This window comes from Pestalotiopsis fici (assembly GCF_000516985.1).
Source record: "Pestalotiopsis fici W106-1 unplaced genomic scaffold PFICI_Scf_3, whole genome shotgun sequence".
Taxonomy (NCBI): domain Eukaryota; kingdom Fungi; phylum Ascomycota; class Sordariomycetes; order Amphisphaeriales; family Sporocadaceae; genus Pestalotiopsis; species Pestalotiopsis fici.
Genome location: NW_006917093.1, coordinates 4,752,396 through 4,778,482, shown reverse-complemented (window position 1 = coordinate 4,778,482; position 26,087 = coordinate 4,752,396). Strand labels below are relative to the sequence as shown.

At 51.0% G+C, this 26,087-nt stretch overlaps 8 protein-coding genes across 8 annotated transcripts; 6 read left to right on the top strand and 2 right to left on the bottom strand.

The window, feature by feature from the left end:
- Positions 1-277: 277 nt before the first annotated feature.
- On the top strand, positions 278-1,717 carry PFICI_05583 (uncharacterized protein; the record flags this gene model as incomplete). Its single annotated transcript, XM_007834164.1, has 1 exon — positions 278-1,717. The coding sequence occupies one exon, from the start codon at positions 278-280 to the stop codon at positions 1,715-1,717; it is 1,440 nt and encodes a 479-aa protein (XP_007832355.1).
- Positions 1,718-3,545: 1,828 nt separating this feature from the next.
- On the top strand, positions 3,546-5,950 carry PFICI_05582 (uncharacterized protein; the record flags this gene model as incomplete). Its single annotated transcript, XM_007834163.1, has 4 exons — positions 3,546-3,744; positions 3,919-4,274; positions 4,365-4,619; positions 4,691-5,950. The coding sequence occupies 4 exons, from the start codon at positions 3,546-3,548 to the stop codon at positions 5,948-5,950; spliced, it is 2,070 nt and encodes a 689-aa protein (XP_007832354.1).
- Positions 5,951-6,511: 561 nt separating this feature from the next.
- PFICI_05581 (uncharacterized protein) lies at positions 6,512-7,648 on the bottom strand (the record flags this gene model as incomplete). Its single annotated transcript, XM_007834162.1, has 2 exons — positions 6,512-7,429; positions 7,499-7,648. The coding sequence occupies 2 exons, from the start codon at positions 7,646-7,648 to the stop codon at positions 6,512-6,514; spliced, it is 1,068 nt and encodes a 355-aa protein (XP_007832353.1).
- Positions 7,649-9,039: 1,391 nt separating this feature from the next.
- PFICI_05580 (uncharacterized protein) lies at positions 9,040-10,953 on the top strand (the record flags this gene model as incomplete). Its single annotated transcript, XM_007834161.1, has 1 exon — positions 9,040-10,953. The coding sequence occupies one exon, from the start codon at positions 9,040-9,042 to the stop codon at positions 10,951-10,953; it is 1,914 nt and encodes a 637-aa protein (XP_007832352.1).
- Positions 10,954-11,171: 218 nt separating this feature from the next.
- On the bottom strand, positions 11,172-13,552 carry PFICI_05579 (uncharacterized protein; the record flags this gene model as incomplete). Its single annotated transcript, XM_007834160.1, has 7 exons — positions 11,172-11,377; positions 11,440-12,125; positions 12,174-12,323; positions 12,380-12,572; positions 12,629-13,138; positions 13,193-13,426; positions 13,492-13,552. 7 exons carry the CDS (start codon positions 13,550-13,552, stop codon positions 11,172-11,174), a joined length of 2,040 nt encoding a protein of 679 aa, XP_007832351.1.
- Positions 13,553-14,619: 1,067 nt separating this feature from the next.
- PFICI_05578 (uncharacterized protein) lies at positions 14,620-16,576 on the top strand (the record flags this gene model as incomplete). The annotated part of the gene is made up of 5 exons (XM_007834159.1): positions 14,620-14,807; positions 14,866-15,133; positions 15,196-15,648; positions 15,704-15,813; positions 15,871-16,576. 5 exons carry the CDS (start codon positions 14,620-14,622, stop codon positions 16,574-16,576), a joined length of 1,725 nt encoding a protein of 574 aa, XP_007832350.1.
- A 2,448-nt stretch (positions 16,577-19,024) lies between these two features.
- On the top strand, positions 19,025-20,938 carry PFICI_05577 (External alternative NADH-ubiquinone oxidoreductase; the record flags this gene model as incomplete). The annotated part of the gene is made up of 3 exons (XM_007834158.1): positions 19,025-19,424; positions 19,503-20,807; positions 20,865-20,938. The coding sequence occupies 3 exons, from the start codon at positions 19,025-19,027 to the stop codon at positions 20,936-20,938; spliced, it is 1,779 nt and encodes a 592-aa protein (XP_007832349.1).
- A 3,244-nt stretch (positions 20,939-24,182) lies between these two features.
- PFICI_05576 (uncharacterized protein) lies at positions 24,183-26,018 on the top strand (the record flags this gene model as incomplete). Its single annotated transcript, XM_007834157.1, has 3 exons — positions 24,183-24,482; positions 24,566-24,799; positions 24,888-26,018. 3 exons carry the CDS (start codon positions 24,183-24,185, stop codon positions 26,016-26,018), a joined length of 1,665 nt encoding a protein of 554 aa, XP_007832348.1.
- Positions 26,019-26,087: the final 69 nt, after the last annotated feature.

Below are 26,087 nucleotides of genomic sequence, written 5' to 3'. Positions count from 1 at the left end.
AGATTCGCCTGATCGCTTCCTTCGCTTTAGTGAGCCCAGTTTTTATCTTTCTTTCAGACATTCCAACGTTTTTTTTGCTCCCCCCTTTGTCCAAATCGCAACGTCTTTCCAACAACTTCTCGAAGCAAGCTATCTACTCTAAAGAAGCGCCTCCGAAGTGCGACAGAATCCAGGGACCGGGACACTACCTACCTGCACTCCAACAACCAATCCCCCACCCGCCAAAGCTAGAGAGAATACCTAGTTTAGTGGTGCCCTTCTGCACGTGGCTTTCGCCATGCTCGACGAAAATCTGCCAACCTTCTTTTCGCGGCAGACGGCCGACAGCCCTCTCGCTTCTGTGCTATACTTCACCCAGAACGGATCCGAGCCGGCGCCCGAGTATGCCTACAAGCGCCCGGACCCGACTCTGCCGCAGTCGAGGAACAAGTACGGTCTGGGACTGGCCGACGCCCACACGCAAGATATCATCTACGGCGAGGTCCTGATCGAGCCAGAGTGGCAGCAGCCTACGCTCTCTGCCGCCGAGATTCGCGCCCAGAATGGCGTCACGCCCGCTCCCGTTCCAATGATCCCGGACGGTTTCACGATACAGCTCTACGACCCCGATCAGCAGGTAGTAGTCAAGGGCGAAAAGAGCACATGGACCGGCAAGGAGTCGTGGGAATTTGAGATGCCCCAGCAGAGCTTCAAGCTGCCGTCGGCGTCCAAGCTAGATCAAGATGCAGACCCGGCGGGCGCAAGCAGCCTCGCGCCCAAGATCATGTTCAAGTGGAAGAGGGATAGCAAGTTCTCCAAGGACATGACATGCTACATGACGGGACGATCAATGGGCAAACAAAAGAGCAAGGATCCTGACATCACGGTGGCCATGTTCAAGCAGGGGCGAAATGCCGGTCTCACCATATATGAACCGAACCTGGCTAGGGTAGATGTCGAGGACCGAAAGGGCCTGGAACTTGTCTTGCTGCTTGGTGCCGAGGTCATTCGGGACATATACTTGTTTCCTAACCGTGACTCGTTCAATGTCTCGGGCATGCCCCCAACAAAGCGCAAGAACTCCCGTCCCATCCCGGGCGCTACTCCCCCAAAGACATCTTCACCAGCACCGGGAAGCAGTGCGTATACAATGACCGGTGGACTTGGGAATCTACCTCCGGCAAAGACGTCTACGCCCGTGACACAGCAGCCAACGCCGCCCCCACTGGATCGCAAATCGACCGCCGCTGTGGACGCCGAGACAAAGCGGCTACAGGCCGAGGTGCAGAGGCAGGAGCGCGAGCGCGAAAAGCGGGACAAGGAGGAGCAGCAACGTATCAAGAAGATGCTTGAGGAGGAAGAGAGGCAGCAGCGCAGGCGCGAAGCCGAGATTGAGAAGGAGACTGAAGCGTTAAGGAAACAGTTTGGCATGCAAGGCCAGGACTATGAAGCGAGCCGACCCAACCTACCTCCGCGCGCCGGTCCGTCACAACCACAGCAGCTCCAGCCGCCCGGTGCTCCCAACGGCACGGCGCCTCCGCCGAGGCCTGTCAGTGTTGGGCCGCCGCGCGGCTCTGGCTTCAGTAGCTGGTGGCATGGCCCAGCAGTTGGGCCAATGCTACCCCCGCAACAGTATGGCACGCCTCAACCGGCCCAGGGTAGTTCGAGTGGAAGGAGGCGAAATGGTAGTGAAGGCAACAACAACAAGATTCACAAGAAGCGTAGTGTGTTCTTCTGATGCGATTGCGATTTGTAGGAAAGATGAAGTGGAACATTGCGTCACGGGTCTCGAGCAGCATTGGGTTGGCGTTCGGTTGTTTCTCTGGGTGTATATCCTTGATGATTCACAGTTGAGACCATGTTTGATAGAAATTATGTATTTGAATGAAGAACAACGTAAAATTGAAGAAAAGGCAGACAATGAATATTTCTGTGTAAACAAGGCCAAACTTGAATACCTTGGTATCATGTCTAATGGACAAGATAGATATGATGCCCAGTACATTTGACTGAGCCATAACCACCGTACTTGGCCATGATAGGAGCCATTTCACTATTGGCGAATCTTCGTCTGGAGTTGCAAAACGTCGTTATAGTCCCTTCCAGTCACGAAATTCTGCACCTGCCAACTAATCCAGACGCAGCTAATTCAACATCGGAGTTCGACATATAATCCATCCTCAAAGATTTCATCCTCACACAAGGCATCTGTAGCACACATGACAGTCTTCTTGTGAATTTTATATTGTGCCCTAATTGACCAAATTCCCGATGACCTTGGCACAATGTTTTGATCGTGTTCACGGAACACATGAGATTCTCGTAAAAACCAGTGTTCCTACGCCCTCACGCCGACGACCTCGATACTATAAAGGAAAGAAAATTAACTTGAACTTACATCTGCCTCTTACCTTGAGTCTCACTGGGGTTCTTTCCACAAACAAGTTCATCTCAGGCTATTGAATCTTTAGTATCTACCTTGTCAATTCAAACTTTGATCTCTCATCTGATACTATTTCAACCAGACCCAACTGCCCCGACTTGAACCTAACTACCTATTCAACACCAGGTACTCTCTCATGCCACTTTTTCTCTGCCTCTTACCACCAGCCACCTACTACTGTCTTCATTCCCAAACCATCTCATTCTTTCTTTTCCAAAAGCAATTCCAATTTTAGATAAACCAAACAAGTATCCAAAGCATCAGACGAGCCTTCTTGCCTGATCCAGAAAGCCGCTTCATCGTCCTCGTCTCCCGAAACTACCCTGGCTCGTCGAGCCTTGAGTAAAGATATCAGCAGCCAGTTGGTGAAAACTTTTCTTATGTTCCTGCTTCCTCCTTCACTCTTTCTCGCCCGGCATAACAATTCATGTTCTTTTACCCTTGTTCCACCTACAGGACAGGATCAGTTTCCTTTCAAAAGCCCATCGGCCTTCATCCGCCCTTCTATGCTCGGATACTATCTTCGTCCTCTCTTGCCCAAGAATTCACAATTTCCATAACGATAATTTGGCAATTACTGGAACACGAGTAGTTGCCTGTCATTGTACCTTCTTCTGTTCCTGCCTCAGCTGTCTTCCTCAAGCAAATGATCGACTGTCCATCTTTCACCACGGCTTTCTCTTGTAATTTACCCTCTCAACTGCCTTCCGTCTTTCTCGTTATTCTTTTCGACCCGAGGAATTAACCATTGAGTGGAAGAATAAGGCACCAGACAGACCTGCTTATCTATATCGAAAGACCAACTCCTTGCAACTTTACAACATACGCATTCATTTCAGTCGAGACGAAGTGTTCCTCCCTTACTTCTTTCACTTTAATCTTTTCACCCATTTCAACCCACAATAGCCTGCCTGCCCAAAAGCAAAGTTCAACAGGGCCGGCTTTCCTTCCTCTCAAACACCCCCTCCTACACACAGTTGCCATACCGTAATCGATATTGTCTACAAGGCTTCTCTTCTTCATTCAGCTTACGCACTCCAACTACAACAAGTCTACCCACATAACACACCACCCTTGTGCAGTACCGGTTTCTTGGTCGCCGATTCAGACCAACCCACGCATCATGGGTCGTAGCCTCAACCCCAAGGAGCAGCCCATTTTCAAGAACATGGTCATCGCAGTTGCGGGCGATATTGGACATTCCGAGGCAAAAATCAAAGATTGGTTGGCCCTCCGAAAGGGCACATTCGCTGCCGATTTCGACGACTCGGTTACTCATGTTCTGGCCACCGATGAACAGTTCAAGAAGAAGGGTCCTATGAGTGAGTATTTCTTTTGTAGTTCTCCCCCGTTTCCTATTCCTCTCCTTCTTTCTCCTCGCTGTTTTGTCCTTTTGGCTTGATGCTGTGCTGTAAAGGCAATAATGAGATGAAAGACGAAAGAGTCAGACGTGGGATTACCGAAGACCAGACTAACACTCATCTACCACAAATTAGTTCAGAAAGCAATGAAGAACAAGAACGTCAGAGTCTTGAAACCTGATTGGTTCGATCAGTCCATGAACCTAAACAAGCTACAGCCGGTATCCGAGTACTCACACAGAAAGTCTGAATCAAACAAGACTTCTGCCAAGACCAAGAGCCAGACCCAGACCCAGGGCAAGGGCAAGGGCAAAGCCAAGAGTCAGACGCATGAGGAATATGTGGACACTGGTAGTGTAGAGGTATGCGACTTTAGAATGATACGAACTGACGTAATATCTACAGGCCTGTTTCACCTGTACTCTGACAGCACCGAGTTCAAGTATGCAATCACATTGAGCGGACACGACGGCGACAGGTTCACTGTGGAGGTAAGTCAACATGGAACATCTCTGTTCCTTCTATTATATTCGGTAATACATCATGTGAAACTGACCCTATTAATTTCCCCCAACCAATAGCTATGGGAGTCTAATAACCATCAACCGCATCTTTACCACTGTGCGGGCAAGTACTACAAGCAGGGCACGAAGAAAGGCATTCCTTGGCGTATCAGTGCGACTGCAGGCACTTTCCAGCGAGAGTATGAATGTTTCCGTTCCATCTTCCTCAAGAAGACCGGCGTCAGGTGGAGTGAGCGGGTCAAGGCTGCCAACCAGGAAGGCCTGGTCGAGGCTCGTGTCAAAGACAGCCCTGCTTACAACTACCAGCTACCTGTAAGTTCAGAACCATGAATCTCTTCTCTGTCTCGGTAATATCATGTAACACATGCTGATATGTTAAATAGGAGGAGAATCAGCCACGTGGCAAAGCAGATCTGCTTGACGAGTCTGCATCTCTCAACTCCAAGGCTTCTGGTGGTGCTGGCAAGGCAGCCGCCGGTGCTTCGAAGACCAAGTCGGACAATACGATTGCAGCCAGGAACAAGTCTGCTCCTTCGACTCCTTCGCGGGCCATCAGTGTGGACAGTAGTGACGACGATACTGAGTCTCCCAGTCCTCCTCCAGCCAATCTTCCCTTGAGGCCTTCGAAGAATGCCGATGATGACTCGGCAACAGGGGGCAGCTTCCTCGACCACATGAGAGTACCCAGCATGGCGCAGAAACGACCGTCTCAGGCTCTAGGTACCGGCGCAGCACGACAGTCACCGGCTCCCAAGACTTCTACACAAAAGAGATCATCTCTTGCTCCGAGCTCCAACAAGTCGACCCCGGCTCGGACTCTGACTCCTGCCCTCTCACAGCAGTCTGTCTCAACTCCAATCACGCCCAAGCCTGGAAGAGTCGAGGGAGCCGGAAGTATACCCCAGACATTGCCGAGGCTCCCGCACACCCCAGAGCAATCGAAGACCATCCCGGGATGGACTCCGGTCACGATACCTTCGGCCCCGAAAAAGCCAGAGACCGCCAAGTTTCAGTCGTCCCTCAAGCGCCCCCGCGACTCGACATCGAGCACGCCCACCGGCCATGTACAGAAGAAGCTAGCAATGATGCGCGGCCCCGTCGACGAGAACAAGTTGCTCAAGGCAAAAATGGCAACAGAGGTCAAGGCACCCGAGCACAAACCCGAGGCTCTTGGCATCTTTGGCAACGGTTCTGGCATCATTGATGTCGATGCTGAGGAGGAGACGACTGCCAATACCGAGGCGTCGGCAGCAGAAGCAGTCCAGACCAACGTTGACAAGGAAAAGTCCACGACGCCCGCCCTCTCTATTGATCTCACCATGGACGTGGATGACAATGCAGCACCGCCCGTCGACCCCGCCGCCACGGACAAGGACGAGGTCATGGTTACCGATACTGCCAACGAGCAAACAGCCACCACCACCACCACTACCACATCCACCGGCCCTTGCACCTCCCCGGGCGATGTGAGCGAGGATATGTCCGAGCATGAAGGATCCCAGAACGCGTTCCAAGGAGATCACGATGACAAGTACGACGCTCTCGAGAGCTCCCTTGAGGAGGATGAGCGCAAGGATGCAGCCGAGGTCGACGACATGGCCGTCGATAGCGACCATGACTCCGACTCTACCGACTCTAACTAGAGGTTTCCTTAAAAAATAAAAAAAAAAACAAGAAACACTTCAAACTTTATAGCTTGCCTTTGTGTCAATTCGTTTGGCTCGCCGTCTATGCTGTCAAGCCAGCTAGATCGTCTTATCTCAGTTTCGGTTGTTGCGGTGTGGAAAATGGTATCAAATGAGTTGCCTGCTATCCAAATCGTTCAGGTCGGGTGGAAGCCATCACATTAATGGACTCGGATGGGCTGGGATGGATAGAGGTGACGATACTCCAATGGTTTGGCCAATGGCCTTGTTAATATGCGCATGGATTCAAGTTATTCGGGTTTGTAAGCCTCTAAACTTTCAATGTACCTACTTTCAGTAGATAGGACGCTCATCCAAAAATGCAATTGCGAATCTCTTTTCATCAATTTAAACCTAAAGCTCCTAGGATGCGTCCCGGGTTGCTTGGGGGGTATCGTAGATCTGTATTGCGCTTCGCTAGGTAGCACACGTATCGTCGTAATTTGTCCTCGAACCAATCCTCCGTTAATCCAGTCATTGCCGGATCGTCGTGACACAAATGTCTTTCGCCTATCCCTTTTAAAACCTCAACTTGGGCATGACTCCAACGATCAAGATGGCTATGACCATTAGTCCAAAGATCCAGGCATACAGCATCATTCGTCCCCACCAGCCCTTGCCCTCGGTCATCTTCCTCAGTGTGCCCATTCTCCTGCTTGCCGCATCCATTCCGCGCTCGCCCTTTTCCATGCCCGCACCAGCTGCAGACAGGACGTCCTTTTCTTGCTCCAGGTCGCTCTGGAAGGCATGAGACTGCGTCTTGAGCGTCCGCGCCATCGACAGCAGAGACTCGGTGAGCTTGTCTTGCTCGGCCCGCTGGTGATCCAGAATGGCCTCGGTAGTGGCGCTGGTGCTCAGCGCCGTTGTCGGCGACGAGTGCTTGTTACCAAAGAGCTGGGATCGGGCTGTTGTCTCGGCCGAATCGTTTTGCAGCGGGGCGGGCGCACCGCGGGATCGCAAGCTCTGCTGGGTCGATGTGCCTGGTTGACTTGCTGACAATGTGACTGACGGCTCCTGCTTTGGTGGTTCGGGTCCTCGAGTTACTGCCTCTGTTTGCGGTGCCGGGATGTGGCGTCTCGACTCGGGTACTATCGTGCTCTCGTCGGCGTAGCTCTCTCCCTCGGCGTCTTGTTCATCCTCTTCTATTTCCTCTTCTTCCGCGTCGGTCCATGCCTGTATCGGTTGGTCAGAGTTGGTCGAGTCCAAGCTGTCGCTCGGCGTCTGTATTGTGCCCAGAATGTCCTCGCCATCGGAATCGTCGTCGTCATCGCTGTCTATGCTGGTCTCCTCCAGCTCTGCCAGTCGCTCCGTAATTTGGTCAAAAATGTAGCGCTTCCTGTTCAAGTCTGCCTGTGTCTCCTGTCTTCTAGTGTGGATCTTGATGCTCAGGGCATCTTGTTCGAGCCTGGTGAGAAGCGTGCGTGCGTATTCTAGGTTCTGGCCACATGTTTCAGTAAGTACAAGCGCATCAACGAATACCGAGTATCCAGTCAGGGTTTGTCGTACTATGCTCGCCTTATTCCTCTCGTACTCGCTCGTGCGCAGCCGGTGTTCCCTCTCGGCGTCGGCATGCAGGATACTTTGTTGGAGTCGGGCCAGCAGGCGGTTCAGATCTGTAAAGGAGTCGGGATTGGAGACGCTGCGCCGGGGCGTCATGGGAGCTTGATGGAGCCTCGCCATGGTTTCTTGTCTTTTGTCTTTTTGTCTTGGGTGCGCGGAATCAGATCTGTAGCTTGCTCAAGGTTAAAGGGTGTAGTAGATGAGTAGAGTACAGTAGCCACGCAAGGGTAATATTGCGCCGCAGAAATGCGCTCCAAATTGTTTATGTTGTGGTTCGGAGGTTCGTCCCTCTGCTCCGTTTGTTGCTATGCTGTCATGAGCCACTCAGATGTAATGACACCTTATTACGGGCGAGCTTCTGCTCCTTCCTGGCATGATTCCGCTACTGGGGGTGGGGCAAAGTTCTGCATGATTAGCTGCATAAGACCCCTGCTCCCTGCAGATCAGCGACTACATAACCAGACAATATGCACTTAAGCCACATTAGTATAGTCGTACTATAGAGTCTGTCATGTTTACTTCTGTTTATTTTGGTTACAAAGCCCGCGTCAATGATGATTGACTATTTTGGTAGGTGGGCGTTTGAAGGATCTACTATCACCAGGCTACCTGAAACTTTCGAAACGGGAACTCCCATAGTAGTGGATTCTTCAGTCTTTCTGAATGCCTTTCATCCAAAGTTTACCACTGCATTCGACGATTGGTCAATAGTCCTTCCCACCCGAGCCTTCCGGTGCCACTACAGCTGGCCAACTTATTCTTCTTGTTGAAGCATTGGCTCATGTAGGGATGTCATTCCTGAGGTAGAACAAGAAATCGATTATAATTATTGGCTTCAAGCTTACTCCAAGACTTCTTGTCTACTCCAACTGCTTACACCTCCCACATCATCCAAATATGTCCCCTCGTCTCGAGGCACATCTCGAGAGTTGTATTGCAGTCGCAACAGCAGTTGGAAGTTCTAAGCAGAGTTCACCAATGGGAAGCGTTTGAGAATGTATAAATGACGTCTTGTATTATGCCATGATGATGGATCGACACGTCGTGAATATTTTGCCACTCTAGTTGAGTCGGTTCATCATTGCGCGTAGGCTCTCTTATAGGTATGAATGGAAAAACTGGGCGAATTTCTGGGGAAATTTATGTGATATCAATGTCTGATTCCCCATTGCGCCCAGGAATGATAGCGCAAAACATCATTCTGTTCAGGAATATGAAAAATCAGCATGGCTGCACTGTCTTCAGGTGTCTGTAGAGCGACTTCAGCGTGATATATATCTCTAAGTATTTCATAATCAAGCCACCGAAAGCTTATGGCTCATCAGTGACAGAAACAATTTATACAGCAATCCACCAAAGTTGACGCTAAACTGGGCCGACAGCTTCAGTGAAAAATAAATGAGTTGGCATTCTCGCTCCGGAGACAAAGATATCCATGGCAATTTGATCATACTGACGGTGCATGACTTTCTTCGTCCGATGGAAACATGAACGACATGCACACATATCTAGCGATATTCTTCCTAGTTGCCCTTGGTGCTGCCCAAAATGTTACGCATGACTACGTCATCGTTGGTGCTGGTACCGCCGGACTGCTCTTGGCCGTGGTGCTCACAGAGAATCCGAATATCTCTGTAATGGTGCTAGAAGCTGGTGGCGATGCCCGCAACACACCAAACGTGACAGATCCAGAGCGTCGAGGTAATAAGTCTGATATAATCATTCGTATTGTCAAACTAATACTCATCGTCGATCCAGGTACTATACAACACACCGAGTACGACTGGGGTCTAGAGACCACGCTCCAGCCATACCTCTACGACAATGGCACCGGAGGGTCACAATACGTGCCGCGCGGCAAGACCATTGGCGGCACGTCGGCCATGAACTGGATGATTCACAATGAAGACAGTCAAGTGCAGCTCGACATTTGGGAAACACTATTGAACCTGACGGGTTGGAACTACACATCCATGTCCACCGCGTTCCGGCAGTCCGAGACCATGTACGCTCCACCGGCATACGAAGCACAATATCTCCCATACGATGCCTCGTACCACGGGGGCGCTGGGCCCATTCAGTCTACTTTCCAGAGGAGTGTATACACCCTTTACTCAAACTATGTTCAGCCCAGCTTGGAAGCTAGTGGTTGGCCCCGAGCCCACGATGGTAATGATGGAGACGCCCGCGGGCCTAATTTTCTTCCACTGGCAATTGATCCATCGAATTACACGAGGTCCTTTGCGGGTTCTGTGTATACGACGGTTCAACAGCGGCCCAACTTGCAAGTGCAGGTGAACAAATACGTCACACAGATCATGTGGAACTCAACTATAGGCAATGTAACAGCTTCAGGAGTACAGTACATTGACATAGGCGGAACCAACTCAACTCATGCAGCCTACGCGCGTCATATAATCCTGAGTGCGGGTATCATCCAGTCACCACAGATCCTTCAGCACAGCGGCGTCGGCGATCCGCTCATTCTCTCGCCTCTGGGCATCAAGACGATTGTCCACAACGAAAACGTCGGCACCTCGCTCCGCGATCCCCCCATGATGAACTACCTGCCCATCTCCTTCCAGCTCAACGAAAGTGCTGCCGAGGCGGCTAACCTGACCGGAAACCAGTATATTCAGAACCTCATCGATCTCGAGCCCGCGTCTATTTCTCTCGCGCAAGAGGACTATGACGCCGCATCCGCCTGGCTCAACGAGACTGACTCGATTCCAGGGCTCGCAGACGCTCAGTTTGCCATCTTCAAGGAGCTGTGGTATACAGAGCAGCCACTTTTGGAATTTGCGTGGCAGTACCAAGTCGCCAACGTGACGCCGTACAATCTCGTCCCGCTGAGCCAGGGGACGGTGCGCATCAACAGCTCCAACCCGACGGACCCCCCGGCCATCAACCCAAACTACAATTCCGTCAATGCCACCATCAACGGTACCGAGGTAGCCTGGGACATGTGGTTCCTCGCCAAGGCCGCACAGCATTACACCGCCGTGCTGGCCACGGCGGAGCCCATGGCCGGTCTCATTACGGGCACGATCCCCGATTATCGGCTGCCGTTTGACCAGTGGTACGACGCCGTGTTTCAGCAGACTGGCTCGTCTCAGCATCTCACCGGCGGAAACCCGATGCTGCCCCTAGAGGCGGGTGGCGCCGTCGACGCCAGCCTGTTGGTCTACGGGACGACCAACGTCCGAGTTGTCGACGGGAGCGTTTTCCCCTACCAGCCCAGTGCACATCCCATGGGCGTGACGTATGCCTTGGCGGTACGAGCCGCGAGTATTCTGCAGCAGCTTGAGGGCGGCGGCGGTCTGACGGAAACGACTCGGTTGCCGGTAAAGAATGCTAGCATGGCTGCAGTTGCCATGTTTCCCGGAGACAATCCTCAGTAGTATACTGTAATTTTTTCCAGTTTTCTTCAGTTTTCGGGCTGCTTCTACTCCAAATTGGGTTTGAAAGGGTGGAAAAGAGGAACACGATGTTAGGTAACTGCAATATTAAGGAGCGGCCGAGTGGAACAACAAATAAACCTGTGAGAACTTGTCTGGATACATATTAATGACCGACCTACTAGTCAAGGGACCATTAGATAAGACCTGACGTAGAATGCTCAACAGAAGAGGTCCATGTCGTAGAGCCCGCCGACTACATCTGATTGCAATTCTGGATTAAAGCCTTGGTGAAACCAATCGAGCCCAATATGACTTGGATCAATAGGGAATTCCACCACGGCGGCGTCTATTCCATCGACATCGACCGCCTCAACTGCTATCGTCCCACTAACCATTGGCTGCTCATTGAGACCATTTGATGATGCTGTGAGCGGTGATTGGATTAGGAACTGTCGTGCGTGTAATGGTGGATTATGATGCACATACCCAAAAGCTCAAGATAGCGCCGAATAGTGGAGGCCACCTGAGTGCACTTGGACACCATTTGGTTGCCAGGGTCCACGAGAGGGAGACAATCAATTGCTTTGTCCAGTGACTCTTTCAAAGTTGCCTCTGGGATACCCGAAATACTCTGGTTCTCAGAGCCACATACTCGGTCGATTAGCATAACAACAGCAATGGCCAAAGTCGCATTGAAGGTGTAATAAAAGGTGAACCACCAGGCACCCAGCAGCTTGCGCGAAAGCTTGGATGAGTGGAAAATTGTATGAATCAGATCGATGAGGTTTGTGGCCGACTCAAAACACGTACGACAATACCGGCTCCCAAGTTGTAATATCATGGACGTCTCGGGATCGTCTGGCTCGCGGCGCTCCATTCTGTGTAAATAAAAGTCCAAAAAGGGTCGAGAGGCCAGGATGCAGAGATTATGATATCTCAGACTTAGAATGACTCGCAATCGCTTGGAAAGTGAGTATTCTTCCTCGTCTGTAGAAAGATGTTTTGCTGTTATGAGGGTGAGCGCCGGGTTCAATGATGACTGCCATTCCATGAATTGCTGCTCGACTCGCAAAATATCAGATGTCATTGTAAGCATCCCAGTCCCTCCTTGAGAGCCTATGTTGCTCTCATACAAGCTTTCGAGAACCAGCCACATTATTTTGTACAGCTTTCTACCACAAATCAGTACGGATCTTTGGTTGGGCAAATTGTGTACATACATTGTTTCGTTGAAGAACACCGTGCTTAGAGCCTCTGAATCTTCTTGTTCAATATCTTTACTGGAACTGAAACCCAGACCCTCGGGTAGGGGAATCCTAATATAGTTATCTGGAATGGCAGATGGTCGCCCAAAGGTCATACTCAGCGTCCTGGATTCATGTCAATTGGTACTCAATAGGATAACTGCACACTGTTCTGGGCGCACCTGTCAAGAACGATACAGCCGAACCATGTTCTTGCCCGAATTTCACGGTCAATAGCCGAAAACTTTCGAGAAAAGTCGTTCGAATGCAACCCTAGGTGGAACGCAGCCTTGACCGCGAGCCCATGTATGTTCCACGTCTTGACGGATCGATTGGTGCCCTGTAGATACAGCCCCATGAGAAGAAGAGTTTGTACTGTCATCAGTCAGAATTCACTCATTCAAACAACTCGTTCATGTCTCAAGAAATACCTGTTTCAAGAGTCGTTCCGCTCATGGTCAACTTGATACACAAGGCTTCTGATCGGGCAAAGAAGACTTCGGCGCGTGCTGCTCGATCTGAAGCACTGATAAACAAAGTCGACTCGATGGTCGTAGCCATTGCCAGGATTATATTCAACAAGGCAAGCCATGAGCGCCGCAGTGTTCTGAAATTTGCTCGCCGGGCTTGCTCAAATGTGTCCATAAAAGTGGCTTTGTGAACAAAGGGAAACAAAACTCCAGTGGTGGCAAAGTATGTCTCCACCAAAGTACGAGCTTCAGCTGGAGATGGGAGACTGAGTGAATCAGCCATGGAAGTTCCGTTTGGGTGGGGGTCACTTGGCCGGGACCTGGGGGACTGAGGTCTAGATATCGCCAGCGAGGCCGGAGGCGGGGACCTTGACCTCCGGGGTACCGGGTCGAGCTGTATAGAACGATCCTTCAAAACGAATGTGAGTCCACGTCTAATTTTGCGCATGAATGTGATATTAGATGATGGCCCTAGATCATAATCAGCAATGAATGTTAATAGATGATGGGTGCTAGATTGCTCACCAAAATATGCCGAGTCATTCTCGTCCATGAACTCTATTGAGCCAATGCCATCAGTTGCATCGGGCGATGCGTGTGTCTCATCTAGTTCTCCGTGAGCCACTACATCGCTCCGGGTTGAGTCTGAAGTGATGGCATCATTCTCATCATCTTGCTCGTGTTTGGAGTTGCCCCTATTTTGTCTCTTGAGGAGACGAACTTCATTCTCCAAGTTGGCCAAACGTGTTTCGACAAGCTCTAGAAATCTGTTCTTGTTAGTGAACTTATCAGTGTTATTGCTGAAGAAACTCAACAACACTTACTGTCTGGGTACAGGCGTTGTACTGGATATGGGAGTCTGCACATATATACAATCCAAGTCATGTTCTACACAACTGGAGCACTTAGGTCGTGCCCCGTCGCACTGGAATAAAATTTAGTCATGTTCTCCTAATATCTGGCAGGAGTATACACAAACTCTACTCTTTTTGTTTCTGCAGCTGCTGCAAGCCACGGGTATTCTACGCCTCTTCAGGCCGCGCCGTTCCGCTGCTGCTGCTGGGGTCATGGAGACGGATAGCTGTACGCGGAGGAGCCCGTCACTGACCGGCCCCACCGGAGTTATGATGGTGAGCCTATTGAAGACTTTGGATTTGCGATCCAGTTCTCGGCCTGGGCCGCACAGTAATGGACAATCCTCACAGAAGGTGAAGTGTGGAAAGATGCAATTTGGGGCGTGGTGGACAGGAGAACATTGCCCTATCTCCCCGCCTTTTGCCCAAAAGTCGGGGCTTTTTGTATGTGCTTGAGACCGTCGCTTGGCCGGCGAACCTTCCTAACTCCGGCCTACGCACGTGCAAAGCTCCACGCACGTAGCCTACGTACGTACTTCAGGGCGGCAGTCATTCTACATGGATTATCTTGGTTTGTTCATTTGGAAAGGGAGAAAATACGAACTACGACGTGTCATCCTGATTTTGATTCTTTGTAAGCTGATGAAAGGAAGGGAATAAATGGTGGTGGGGAGGTCTAATCGCCAATACTGCCTATTCAGGGAGCATAGTGGACCGACTATACAGAACCCCAAACACTATTTCCGGTGTCCTCCTCCGCTGAGTAATATCATAGCAAACAACCATTCAAGAGTAGCACCCTCATCTTTGATCTACACTGTAATCGAATCTCATTGCATTCGTGTCAAGCGGGGAAATAAATTATGGTACCGATGGGGTAAACGCAGAACGGTAGTAAGATCACCGTTTACTTGGAGTAGAGTCGGACCTTACGAAGGCCGATGTGGTCTCTGGCTATTCTTCGAAGCCGACGAATCTCGTTATTAGAAGAAAAAAAAAAGAATAAAAAGATCATCTTTCCTGTCTCGAGATTGAAACTGAATTTTATTCTCCGAGAAACAAACAGCATTTCTGCAGTGAATCGAATTGATCTTCGCCATGGAAAACTCTACTATTGCCAAAGACACCTCCTTAGACGAGAGCAAACGCTATAACAACTATTTCGTGCCGGAAGGAGACCTCAAGTATGTTCCCCCATACTTTCGAGATACACCCGAAACCGTCGACGAAGTGACTTGTCCGACACGAGGGGAATGGCCATCATGGCTGACTGGTACATTCATGAGGTAAGATGGAGAGATAGTACACCCGAAATTATCCTCGAGCGACCACTGACATACTTAGGATCGGAGCTGGACGATTTACCATACCACTCTCTGAAGATGGTTCAAAGCCCAATGCTGTTTTGCAGCATTTCTTCGATGGTCTGGGTATTCTTCATAAGTTTCGTATGGATAATGGACAAGTACACTATTCCAGCAGACACACTGCGGAGGGAATAGTGAGAAGAGCCAAAAGGGACGGATATGTCTCAACTGGAATGTTTGGGCTAAATGCCAACACGCCGCTCAAAGAGGCTCAAGACCCTTGTTCGGCACTGTTGGGCGCACAAGTGAGTCCACCAGAACATGACAACTCCATGAATCATGACAGAGGCTGAAGGTTGCTTCCTAGCAATCGCTCTTCCTACCAAAGGGCCATTTGGCTCCGGATGAGATGAATGTCAATGTGACGCCGCGAAGAGGCATGCATCTTCCCCAAGACGCCAACCCCCACTCGAGAGGCACCGCGTCCGAGAACCCCGAGACGGAGGAGCTGCTCGTCCATACCGACTTTAACGCGCTGCAGGTCTGCGACGCAAAGACGCTCGCGCCCAAGCGGCTGCTCACGTACGCCGAGATCGATCCCGAGCTTGCGGGTTTTGGCATTTGTGCCCATCCGCCCAAAGACCGCGTTCGCGGTCACACTTTCAACTACATCATCAGCAACCAGGGCGTCTTGTCCATTTTTGCTCTGGACATCAGGGCCAAGCCGGCCAAGCTGCTTTGGAAGACTGCACTGCCATGCCCGCCCTGCTACATTCATTCACTTGCCATGACAGACAAATACGTCGTCTTCATCAGAAATGTGAGCCGGGGTCCGTTTCCTTCTTGCCCTTGTTTTTGATGCTGATTTATGTAAGCCTATCCACATGGATGTAAGCGATACGACGAAGCAGCTCGCTCAAATGCTCGAGTATGAACCGGAGTCCCCGACACAATTCTTTGTCCTCGACAAGGAGACTGGTGAACAGTCAGTGAACCTACCCATTTCCGATTGAACTGTTGCGCGATTCTAATGTTCAAATAGTATATCAACCTTTAGTGGAAATGGCTTCATGTTCTTTCACTCTGTCAACGCATATGACTACGTGGACCCGGCCACTTGCGAGGTCAACATTCACGTAGACCTCTGCAGCTACCAGGGGACCTACATACCGTACCGAGAGTACAACCTGAGCAACATCGTCGACCCGGCCGGGCCTTTCCAAGACGGTACGCTTGTGCGGTACGAGCTATGCAATGTATCGACGCAGGGACTGAAGGAGAAGCCCGGCCGCGTCACTACCAAGGCCGCCATCCCGGGCGTCGCGGCCGAGCTGCCGCGCATCGCCAAGGCAGCATCCATGCGGCCTGGGTATCGCTATGTCTACTTCACGGCCGGCAACGGTGGCGCCTCCCCTGGCACCGAGGTTCCTATTGGCCGGCTGGGCAATGGACTCAAGGTCGTCCAAGCCGCCTTCTTTGGCAGTCTCGCCAAGTCGGACTGGGAGACGGGGACATTTGTCCGGTGGCAGCCCGAGAATGGGGAGAGTTGCCCCTGCGAGCCCATCTTTGTCGGCAGGCCCGGGGCCACGGAAGAGGACGACGGGATCGTTCTGACTATTGTCGTCAACAAACAGGGTACGAGGAGTATACTAATTGCTCTGGACGGCAGGACCTTCAAGGAGGTCGCCAGGGCGGAGATGCCGCAGGTGTACGGCATGGGTCCTCACGGTTCCTTTATTGAGGGCTGACTGTCGAGTATGGTGAACAGGTCGACGAAATGAGGGTGTTTGTAAATGGCTTGTATGCTTTTTTGTCATTCTCTAATTATGAGTTCCTGATTTGGACTATCGGCATCACGATGGAAGAGTGGAGCTCCATCAAGTGACCAAGCATATCCAAAACTCTCGCCAGTTCTAGCCAAGCAATTGCGCCAGCCATATTTCCACAAGCGGGAGCTAGATCTGAGATTTCCACATGTGTTATAGGGGATTCACGTGAGAACGAATCAAGCAAATTGAGTATACCCGCGTTCGTTGCCACTCACTCGCTAGATGTGCGATTTGTAGTGAAACGGATCATGTGAGGCATGATGTGTAGCTACACAATAAAAATGTAATGGGTTGGAAACAGGATGAAACTGCCCAGACAAGCTCACCAGCCTTTGAGTGTTACTACCAATGCATATGAGAGCAATAGGAGCTGGTCACGACTGATCTTGTTCTCGAGAAAACCCACTTGGCTATATCCTTGGATGTTTCTTATTGGAGCGCATGAGGGGAGATCCCAAGGACCCCTGAAATTCCACTGATTATAGTCGAGAGGCGACAGTGAACAATAAATGCCCTCGATGCGAGTTATTGACCTAGATCGACCTACCTAAACCAGTTTGCCGGATTGGTCTAATGTATGAAATTATAAATGAGCATAATTCGCAAATGGGGTGATGATAGAATGCGACGAATCCGCCCAGCCGGAGTTAGGATTAAGGGAAAGCAAGCCACAAGACGCGCTCTAAAGGGGAGATAGATAGGTAGTATTTCGCTCGAGGGGAGCACGAGTCGAGTAAAGATTGGCCTTGGCGGTGTTGGTTTTTTTCACTTGCAAAACCAGTGGCCGGCCTTTTCTCCGGCGCCTGTTACGGAGGAGGAGCCAAGTCTCAATTTGGTAGGTCTTGCCGGGGTTGTGTGCTCGCTTTTCTTATCACGGGAAAACTTCTGTTCGATCGAACTTGACAACCCGCAAACATGCTTTTGAAAAGGGTAACGAAATATTGTGTTGCCAAGTGACTCAGAAAGAGCTCAGAGGCCAAAAGAGAGATGCGACAATGACTGTTCTGCGACGATAGATGAATTCGCGTGCCTCGGTGACAAGCCGAGCACCGAGGAGCACCGTCCGTGCCTCGAGACGGGGGCTGGGAGAAGAGAGAAAAGATACCGACGAGGCCGAGCCAGCACCGGGCGCGACTTTGGAAGGGCAGCCTGAGGAAGTGGGCGAGATGAGGCTGGAGGGCTGCAGGGTTGACGGTCTACTAGAGCGGAATAGACGCCGTGCATACATAATAATAGGTGGCTCGACCTAGAAGACTATATCTTCAAAATGCTCATCGACAGCATTGCCGGCCCTTCGGCTCTTTGTGAATTTGGCATTTGACATATGTCGCCGGAATTTTGTCGTCGGAATTTCAGATTCGTGGTATCGGGCGCACCGGCCAATCGGCACAAATTCCGCACTTTTTTTTTAATTATGATAGAGAGCATCAGCAAACGGAGGAAACGCTGGGTAGCAGCATGTGGTTTAGATACGTCACACAAGCGATAATGATCTGTACCTTGGTATCAGTGACCTTGAGTACACTAACTCAGGTATGTGGTTGCCAGGTATTGTAGGGTCAAGCAGGTAGATAGCGCATCCCATCGCCCGCCAGCGAGCCGCTATGGGGCCCTTTTTGAGGCGTTGATACTGCTGGCAAACAAAGTGGGTGTGGTGCTCAGATCGTCAGAGGGAGCAAAAAAAAGATTGTGTGGAATGAATGATGAATGTCCATGGGTTGTCTGGCTTATCAGAGGCCATGGAATTTCATGTAATCATAATCAATTATGAGACGCTAAGAACGGGAGCCCGCAAGCAAGAGAGAGACGAATCCTCACACCTCCATTATCTCCATTGCACTACAGAGTACTGCCGTAATGAGAAGGCATCTACGCGAGAGAGAGAGAGAGAGAGAGAGCGAAAATATTTTGTCATAGTTCTGCTGCTTTGCGACATATCAACGAATGAAAAGTCTCTGCTGGAGAGGGCAGATCCAGAGTCAGGCTCATACAAGCCAGCTTTGCCAGCTTGGAAGTTGGAGCCACCGCGGGCGCACTGAAAGTGAAGCCCAGCACAAAGAGAGACCCGGCCGATATCCACCGTATTATCCACTGACCAGGGACTCGGCCAGTAACCGCAGGCGATTCTGCGCGGCACTAACGTAGCCAGCACCAAGCTCCCGGCTACCCACCCACCCAGTCTAGGTTATTACTCACCGTGCTACGGTACTAGGTGCTAAAAAAGGTATGTAAGATATTGCGCTCACCTCAAATTTTAACGTCCAGCTGTGATGATCGTTTCTCATTCCTCCTAATCTTCCCAACTTCCAGCCAAAACGGTCGTAACTTTGAGCTTTTTGCATCGCGCATTCTGCTCTCAGAGAAGCCATGGCTTCGTCTTCACGGGCCCTCACCCGGCTTGCCGGTTCTCAATTGAGTGCCAGAGCTCAACCGCAGCTCAATGCGCAAGCTGCTGCTGCCAGAGTCGCCAACCTCACGACGTCATCTGCTGCCAGCAGAGCCACTCTGTCTTCCCCCATCATCTCCAGAATCCAGCGCAACCAGACGATATCCAGCCAGTTCAAGAGGACATATGCCGACTCTGCCCCTTCCACTCCCCCTGCTGCCCCCAAGAAGCGCAAGATCCGCTACTTCAGATGGGCCTGGCGCTTGACTTACCTCTCCATCCTAGGTAGCTTGGGCTATGTCGTCTACGATGGCTTCCAAGCACGCCACCCAGATGACCAATTCGTCCCTGACCCAAACAAGAAGACCCTGGTGGTCCTTGGTAAGGCTTCTATAAATCCATCCACTTTAGTGACTCTTGTCGTTGCGTTACACGACTGCTGACACGCGCTTCCCGAAGGTACCGGCTGGGGTTCCGTCGCTCTCCTGAAGAAACTTGATACCGAAAACTACAACGTCGTCGTTGTTTCGCCGCGCAACTACTTCCTGTTCACTCCTCTTCTCCCGTCATGTACTACTGGTCAAATCGAGCACCGCTCCATCATGGAGCCTGTGCGCCAGATTCTGCGTGCAAAGAAGGCTGCCGTCAAGTACTACGAGGCTGAGGCTACTCACATCGATCACGAGCGCAAGGTTGTCAAGATCACCGATAACAGTGAAATCAAGGGTACCATTACTGAGAACGAAATTCCTTACGATATGCTGGTCATTGGTGTTGGTGCTGAAAACGCTACCTTTGGAATTCCCGGTGTCCGCGAGCACAGCTGCTTCTTGAAGGAGATCCGTGACGCCCAGGCTATCCGAACCAAGATCATGGACTGTGTCGAGACTGCTGCTTTCAAGGACCAGGCTCCCGAGGAGATTGACCGCTTGCTTCACATGGTTGTCGTCGGTGGTGGTCCCACTGGTGTCGAGTTTGCTGGCGAGCTGCGCGATTTCTTCGATGAGGACATCAAGAAGCTGATTCCCGATATTGCCGACCGCTTCAAGGTGACTCTGGTTGAGGCTCTTCCCAACGTCCTGCCCATGTTTAGCAAGCAACTTATCGACTACACTGAGAGCACCTTCAAGGAGGAGCACATTGAGATCAAGACCAAGACCATGGTCAAGAACGTGACTGACAAGTTTATTGAGGCTACTGCTACTACTCCCGACGGCAAGAAGGAAACCATCACCATCCCCTACGGTCTTCTCGTCTGGGCTACCGGTAACGCTCTGCGCCCCATTGTCAAGGATCTCATGACGCAAATCCCCGCCCAGAAGGACTCCCGTCGCGGTTTGGCTGTCAATGAATACCTCGTCGTCCAGGGTACCCGTGATATCTGGGCTGTTGGAGACTGCGCTGTTGCCGGATACGCTCCCACCGCTCAGGTTGCTTCGCAAGAAGGTGCTTTCCTTGCCCGTCTCTTCAATAACATGGCCAAGACCGAGGCTCTTGAGGACAAGATCCGCGACCTAAGCTCCAGCCTGAACCTGAAGCCCGGCAACGCTGCCGAGGTTGCCCAGGAGATTGAGGCTACCGAGCGCCAGATCCGCCGTGTCAAGGACCTTCAGCCTTTCCACTACTCCCACCAGGGTAGCTTGGCATACATTGGTAGCGAAAAGGCAGTCGCCGATATCGCTTGGCTCAACGGCAACTTTGCTTCTGGTGGAAAGATGACGTACCTTTTCTGGCGCAGTGCCTACCTGAGCATGTGCTTCAGCAGTAAGTTCACACGAAACTATTCTAATTGGGAATGACTGATAACTAACGAAATGCCAGCGCGTAACCGAGTTCTTGTTGCTCTTGACTGGGTCAAGGCCAAGGTGTACGGTCGGGATGTTTCCCGTGAGTAAAGAAGCTCACAATAATAGATTCGGATGCGGAGGATGGCTTTCTTTAGTGAAAAGACAATCGGGATGGAAGCCCAAATACAGGTCCCTTAATCCTCTGGGTGTCTTGCTTCCGGGTGTTGGGGGCCAAAACTGTATAGACGATGGGTAACGCTATAGACAGGATACATGAACGAGGGTCGTGCCCAACAGGTGTGCTAGCTCTTAAGCAAGCACAGTCGATGGATTGATTCTCTTTGTTTTGTACAAATACACCACAGACTTTCCAACACTCTTGAGATGCTTATTTTCATGTCTGGCATTGTCGAGTTCGTGTTCGTGTCCTCCGATTCCATGATTTGGCGAGGTAGAGATTGTTTTCTGCCATAACTTACACTGCTTTGAATATTTACATAGCAGGCAGCCGCGGCGAAGCAAGGATACGTCAAAGGGGGCAAGTACGAGGGTCTCATCATGGAAGTTATTCACAATGACCGATCATTCCGGAATCCTTCTCCTCCCCTGGTTGACCCTATTCCCTTTTGATCCGCCTAAACGCACATCATCCTTCACCTGGCGAGTCCCTCTGACGAGATCCTTTCGGTGTGTCTGCATGTCTAAATGGGATCCTTGGAAGGAGTGAGCTCATCATGGTATCTTGGATACATTGCCCATAACGCCAACCCTCCCGATCGAATTCCCCTGATCGCCGGCGACGCCGGTTTTCGTGTCGCAGGTGATTGTAATGAAGTGCAATCACATATAGGCTATATGTACACTTTACTTGAGGGGGTCCAAGTTTTGGCAAAGTAGAGGTCCCTAAAAAGTATAATCCAAACAATCAAGCCAGCCGTAATGGCGAGTTGATATTTGAGACACCATGTATACCCCGTATTACAAATCTGCCGCCGGCACTTGACGTGTAGGCAGTTATGGACTATGTACTGATGCCAAGTTTGATGCGACGGGTTGCCGCGGGTCCCTGAAATATTTTAGATACGACAAGAAGACCAGCTTAATCATTTTTGGGCTTGGCGTCGTTACCCAGATATGGGAGGTCACCTTAAGGGGGCGCAGAAATAACCGTTTCTGCCCAATTTGGGGGCCAAGGTTGGAATAGCTTCAAAAATAAGCGCAGAGTTGCGTTTCACGGACTTTTCGCTCTCGCTTTCTCCCCGAGAGAGAGACTGTCTGCGGTTATCGTTGTATTTGACTCTATCTTGCTTTACCGACCCTATCTGTGGAGTTTGGGGATCATGTGTAAGTTTGTATCCAATCCTATCAGTAGGCGAGACAGCAATATCTCCTGTCAATGAGGCTATACCCATGACTGATCTTCATATGCATGGAAGCACAGCGGACCTTCAGGTCCCTTACTAACCCACCGCAAAGCCCGATGGCGAGTGCCGGCTCCATCATTGCGTGGAGTGCTTTTTGGTCTAACATGCCTAAAACAAATTTCCATTATTGACTTTCTACCATTGTTCTTTTTTTTTTTCCTTTCCCAAAACCCAACAAGACACAACAAGACGACAATGAGCACAGCGCAGCCCCTGGAACCGGTGTAGATCCTCGGGTTTTTATTATTTGTCCTTTCTCATTTAATTATCCGCCAGAAAATGGGCTGAGCTAGCCAGATCGCAGGGCTGACTGGACTGCGGGAAGGGGAAAAATAGTACAGTACGTGGCGGTAAAATAATTTCAGGTACGGGACGGGTATTTTTGCTGATCACTGCTTGAATAACGAGGTTTAAGTTTCGCGATGCTATCACGAACTTGGCCTGGTTCAAAACCACGTACTTCAAAAAAGCGCAGCGGAGGCTTGGAAGCCGCCCTTGACCCCGAGCGGATCCCCCGGAGTGGACGAAATTCCTAACCCCCGTCCCGACTTCTCCATGCCTATACCATTTCAGGCCGAGCGTTCTTTTTTGTCTCTATGGAAAAAGGAGCTCAGATTCCAAATTCTAGATCCAGCACAGGCCAATAATACATGGGGGCCTTTTTTTTCTTTCTTTCTGAGATATGATCTGTGTGTATTTGGGTTTACAAGTCGCCTTTTATTATTGCGGTAATGCTGCGTCCGCCAGTAGAATCCCTCTGATGCCCTGTTTTTCCGCTCTTCGTATTGTTTCGAAGGCTTGTCTCCCAAGCAGGCCAAGAATCGGCACTGTAGGAATACTGGAAGGATGAAATCCAAGCCTACCATGACGGACAGACCGAGGAGGATAACAAACAAGCACGGCAAGTCTGCTACAGATTGAGAAAGAACGGCAAACTGCCGGCCCTATGCCCTACGGTATTAGTCATGACTCAGCGGAAATCTGAGGAAGAAAATCTCTGAGACGAGTGACAGACATGTTTGTCTGTCTTTGAAGCCGACATCCAAGAAGGCGGGAAACTGATGTCGGCTTACAAACCTCATAACCAATGCCGTGCTCCACGCCCAAGACCCTTGGGCGGCTGCCGATTCGTCCATGGAATCAGTTATATGATCTTCAAATCTTTCTCTCATTTTACCCCAGCCTGTCTGCCAGCAAACCAGCCCAAAAGAGCACTAGGCTGAGTTAGCTGGCTAGATTCCCGTTGGGCTTTTTTAGCATGGCCGTTGTCAGGAAGAAAAAAAGACCAGGGTAGGCAATGTAATCGTGGCTGCCAAATGGTACTTTGTCTCTGAAATTATATCGCGAAACTTTAAATCTAACCGCCAAGCAAGTCTTGATCTCTCCCTCCACAATCCGCAGCCCTCCCAAGCGTCCCTTTACAAGATTGAGAGACCAGGAGACCCCGTCCATCTGTCAAAGAAGATTCTCGTCGAGGGTTGAACGCCTCTTGGTGCCCTGTTGATTGATTTTCGTCAATTTCGAACATAGCAAATGCCTGCTCGCGGATGGACACTTTTGACAATGACGAACGAGGATATGTGGGGTATCGGCCGGGTGTCGCTACCTATACGCCATGACAACAAGGAGAGCCTCGTTTCACGACCGTGTTATATAGTTGACCAGTAAACTCTACCGTCCTGCATTCACAGACATCAGACCACGGCAGTCACCAAAATCGACAAAGTCATGACGACAAATCGACTATAATTCAACACTTTGGGAATCAACCAGGTATCATGAGGATATTATATATATAAAGACAACCCACAAGGCTATCAGCAAACGACACTCTTTTCGGACATATACACTCAGAGACACTCTCTTCGAATAATCTTCTCTCTTTCACTTGGAACAAAAAAAAAATCTATATATAAATATTATCAGGTATGGCTCATCGGCTGCCTGCCTCATACTTTGACTGGCCATCGCCAGCCACAGAACCAACAACAAAGGCTTCAAAGCACACTTCCCTCGATCTGTCGGGTAGTGTCTTTCTCATTTCCTCTGCCGGCAATGTTCTACGACTGCCCATCCCGAGCGATTCGCCGCATGATCCTCTTGCCTGGAGCTGGCCTCGGCGGATCGTGGCGTTTTGCTGCTTGCAACTCTTTTCCATTGTTGCCTCTTTTGAAGTCAATATACCAGGGACTCTGATGCCTGCTTTCCACGCCGAGTTCGCCAAGGATGTACGTGACCGTACCATCTTCTTCTTTTCTTCTCTTCCCACAAAATAAAATCATGAGCTAACGGATGTTTTGTCTTTGATCAGGTCCCAGCACCTCTTAGTATTAGTTCATTGTCGTCAGCCCTGACGCTCGGCGTCGGTATAGGCTACCTCGTCAATATTCCCCTCGCCACGGCCATTGGTCGGCGGCCGGTCGTCATCATGTCGGCACTCATTACGGCGATAGCGACGCTCGCAGCTGGACTGGCGGGCAGTTTTTTGCAGTTACTCGTAGCCTTGGCTTTCCAAGGTTTTGCAGTGGGTGGCACTATTGGCATGGTTCGTATATACCTCTCCTCTCCTCTCTGAACACCCCCTCCTTGACTCTTGACTTTGGCTGACATGTTCTGTTCTTCCTTCGCTGTAGTGTCTAGTAATGATCTTGGATGCCACGTTCATCCATGAGAGGCCATATGCCCTGTCACTTTACTGGTCTATTGGCTCGGTGATTATCAAGCTGCTGACCCTACCAATGCCTTACATCACGTCGCTAGCCACAGAATGGCGGACTGTGTACCAGGTCTGGTTCGCCGTCTCGTTGGTCTCGCTCGTCTTCTTGGTCTCTTTCGTTCCCGAGACTTTTTACATTCGGCCCCCTGTGGCCTTTGACGGGCGCGTTCTGGTGCAGAGCAGCACCGAAAAGGTTCGCATCTACGACGAGTGGGACGGGGTACCCGAAGACCAACAAGAAGTCGCCTCCATGTCGGAACAACGAAACAATAAGAGCCAGCCATGGGCCGACCGCTTCAAGGTACTCCGGGCGCAGGGAACCAAGTGGTCGTCGATGAGGACAACGTATGCCCAGATGCCCTTTTGCTTCATCAACCCGCTCATCTTTTGGGTCTCGCTGCTCAATGCCTGCCTGCTCGGCGCCATCATCTTCCTCAACCTCCTCCAGCCCACGGCGCTGCTCGCGAGCGTCGCCGCAGCCCTCGACGGCCCGTCGATCAACCTCAACCTCGGCATCAGCGGAGCCGTCGGCGCCCTGCTGGCGCTGCCCTTTTCGGGCCCGCTCACGGCCTGGCTGACGCGCCACCTCTCGCTGCGCACCGGCGGCGTCCGCCACGCCGAGGTCTACCTCCCCGGGTTCGCCATCCCGACCATCGCGGGCTGCCTGAGCGTGGGCCTGGCGTGCGCGGCCGTGGACCGCAGCTGGCCGGCCGCGTGGCAGTACGCGGCCTCGATGCTGAGCATGATGAGCTACAACACGGGCAACGTGGCCATTGTGCTGTGGATGACCGAGGCGTTCCCGCGCTGGGCGTCGGCCGCCCTGGCCGTTGTGCTCTTCACTGGCAACATGGTGGCCTTTGTCATTGGGCTCACCCTTTCCCCCTGGATTGTGGGCCAGAGCATCATCCCCCAGGGCGCCGTTCTGATAGGACTCATTGCTGGCGTGGGCCTCATTGCCTTGCCCGTCGCCTTTTGGGGAAAGTCGGTACGACAGTACATACAATGCCGCTGGAGTTCCTCCGAGAGTGGTGCACTGCGCCCTCAATAAATAAACCGACCCAAAACTGTATTTTCAAAAATCCCTCTCTCTCTCTCTCTCTCTCTCTTTCTTTCTTTC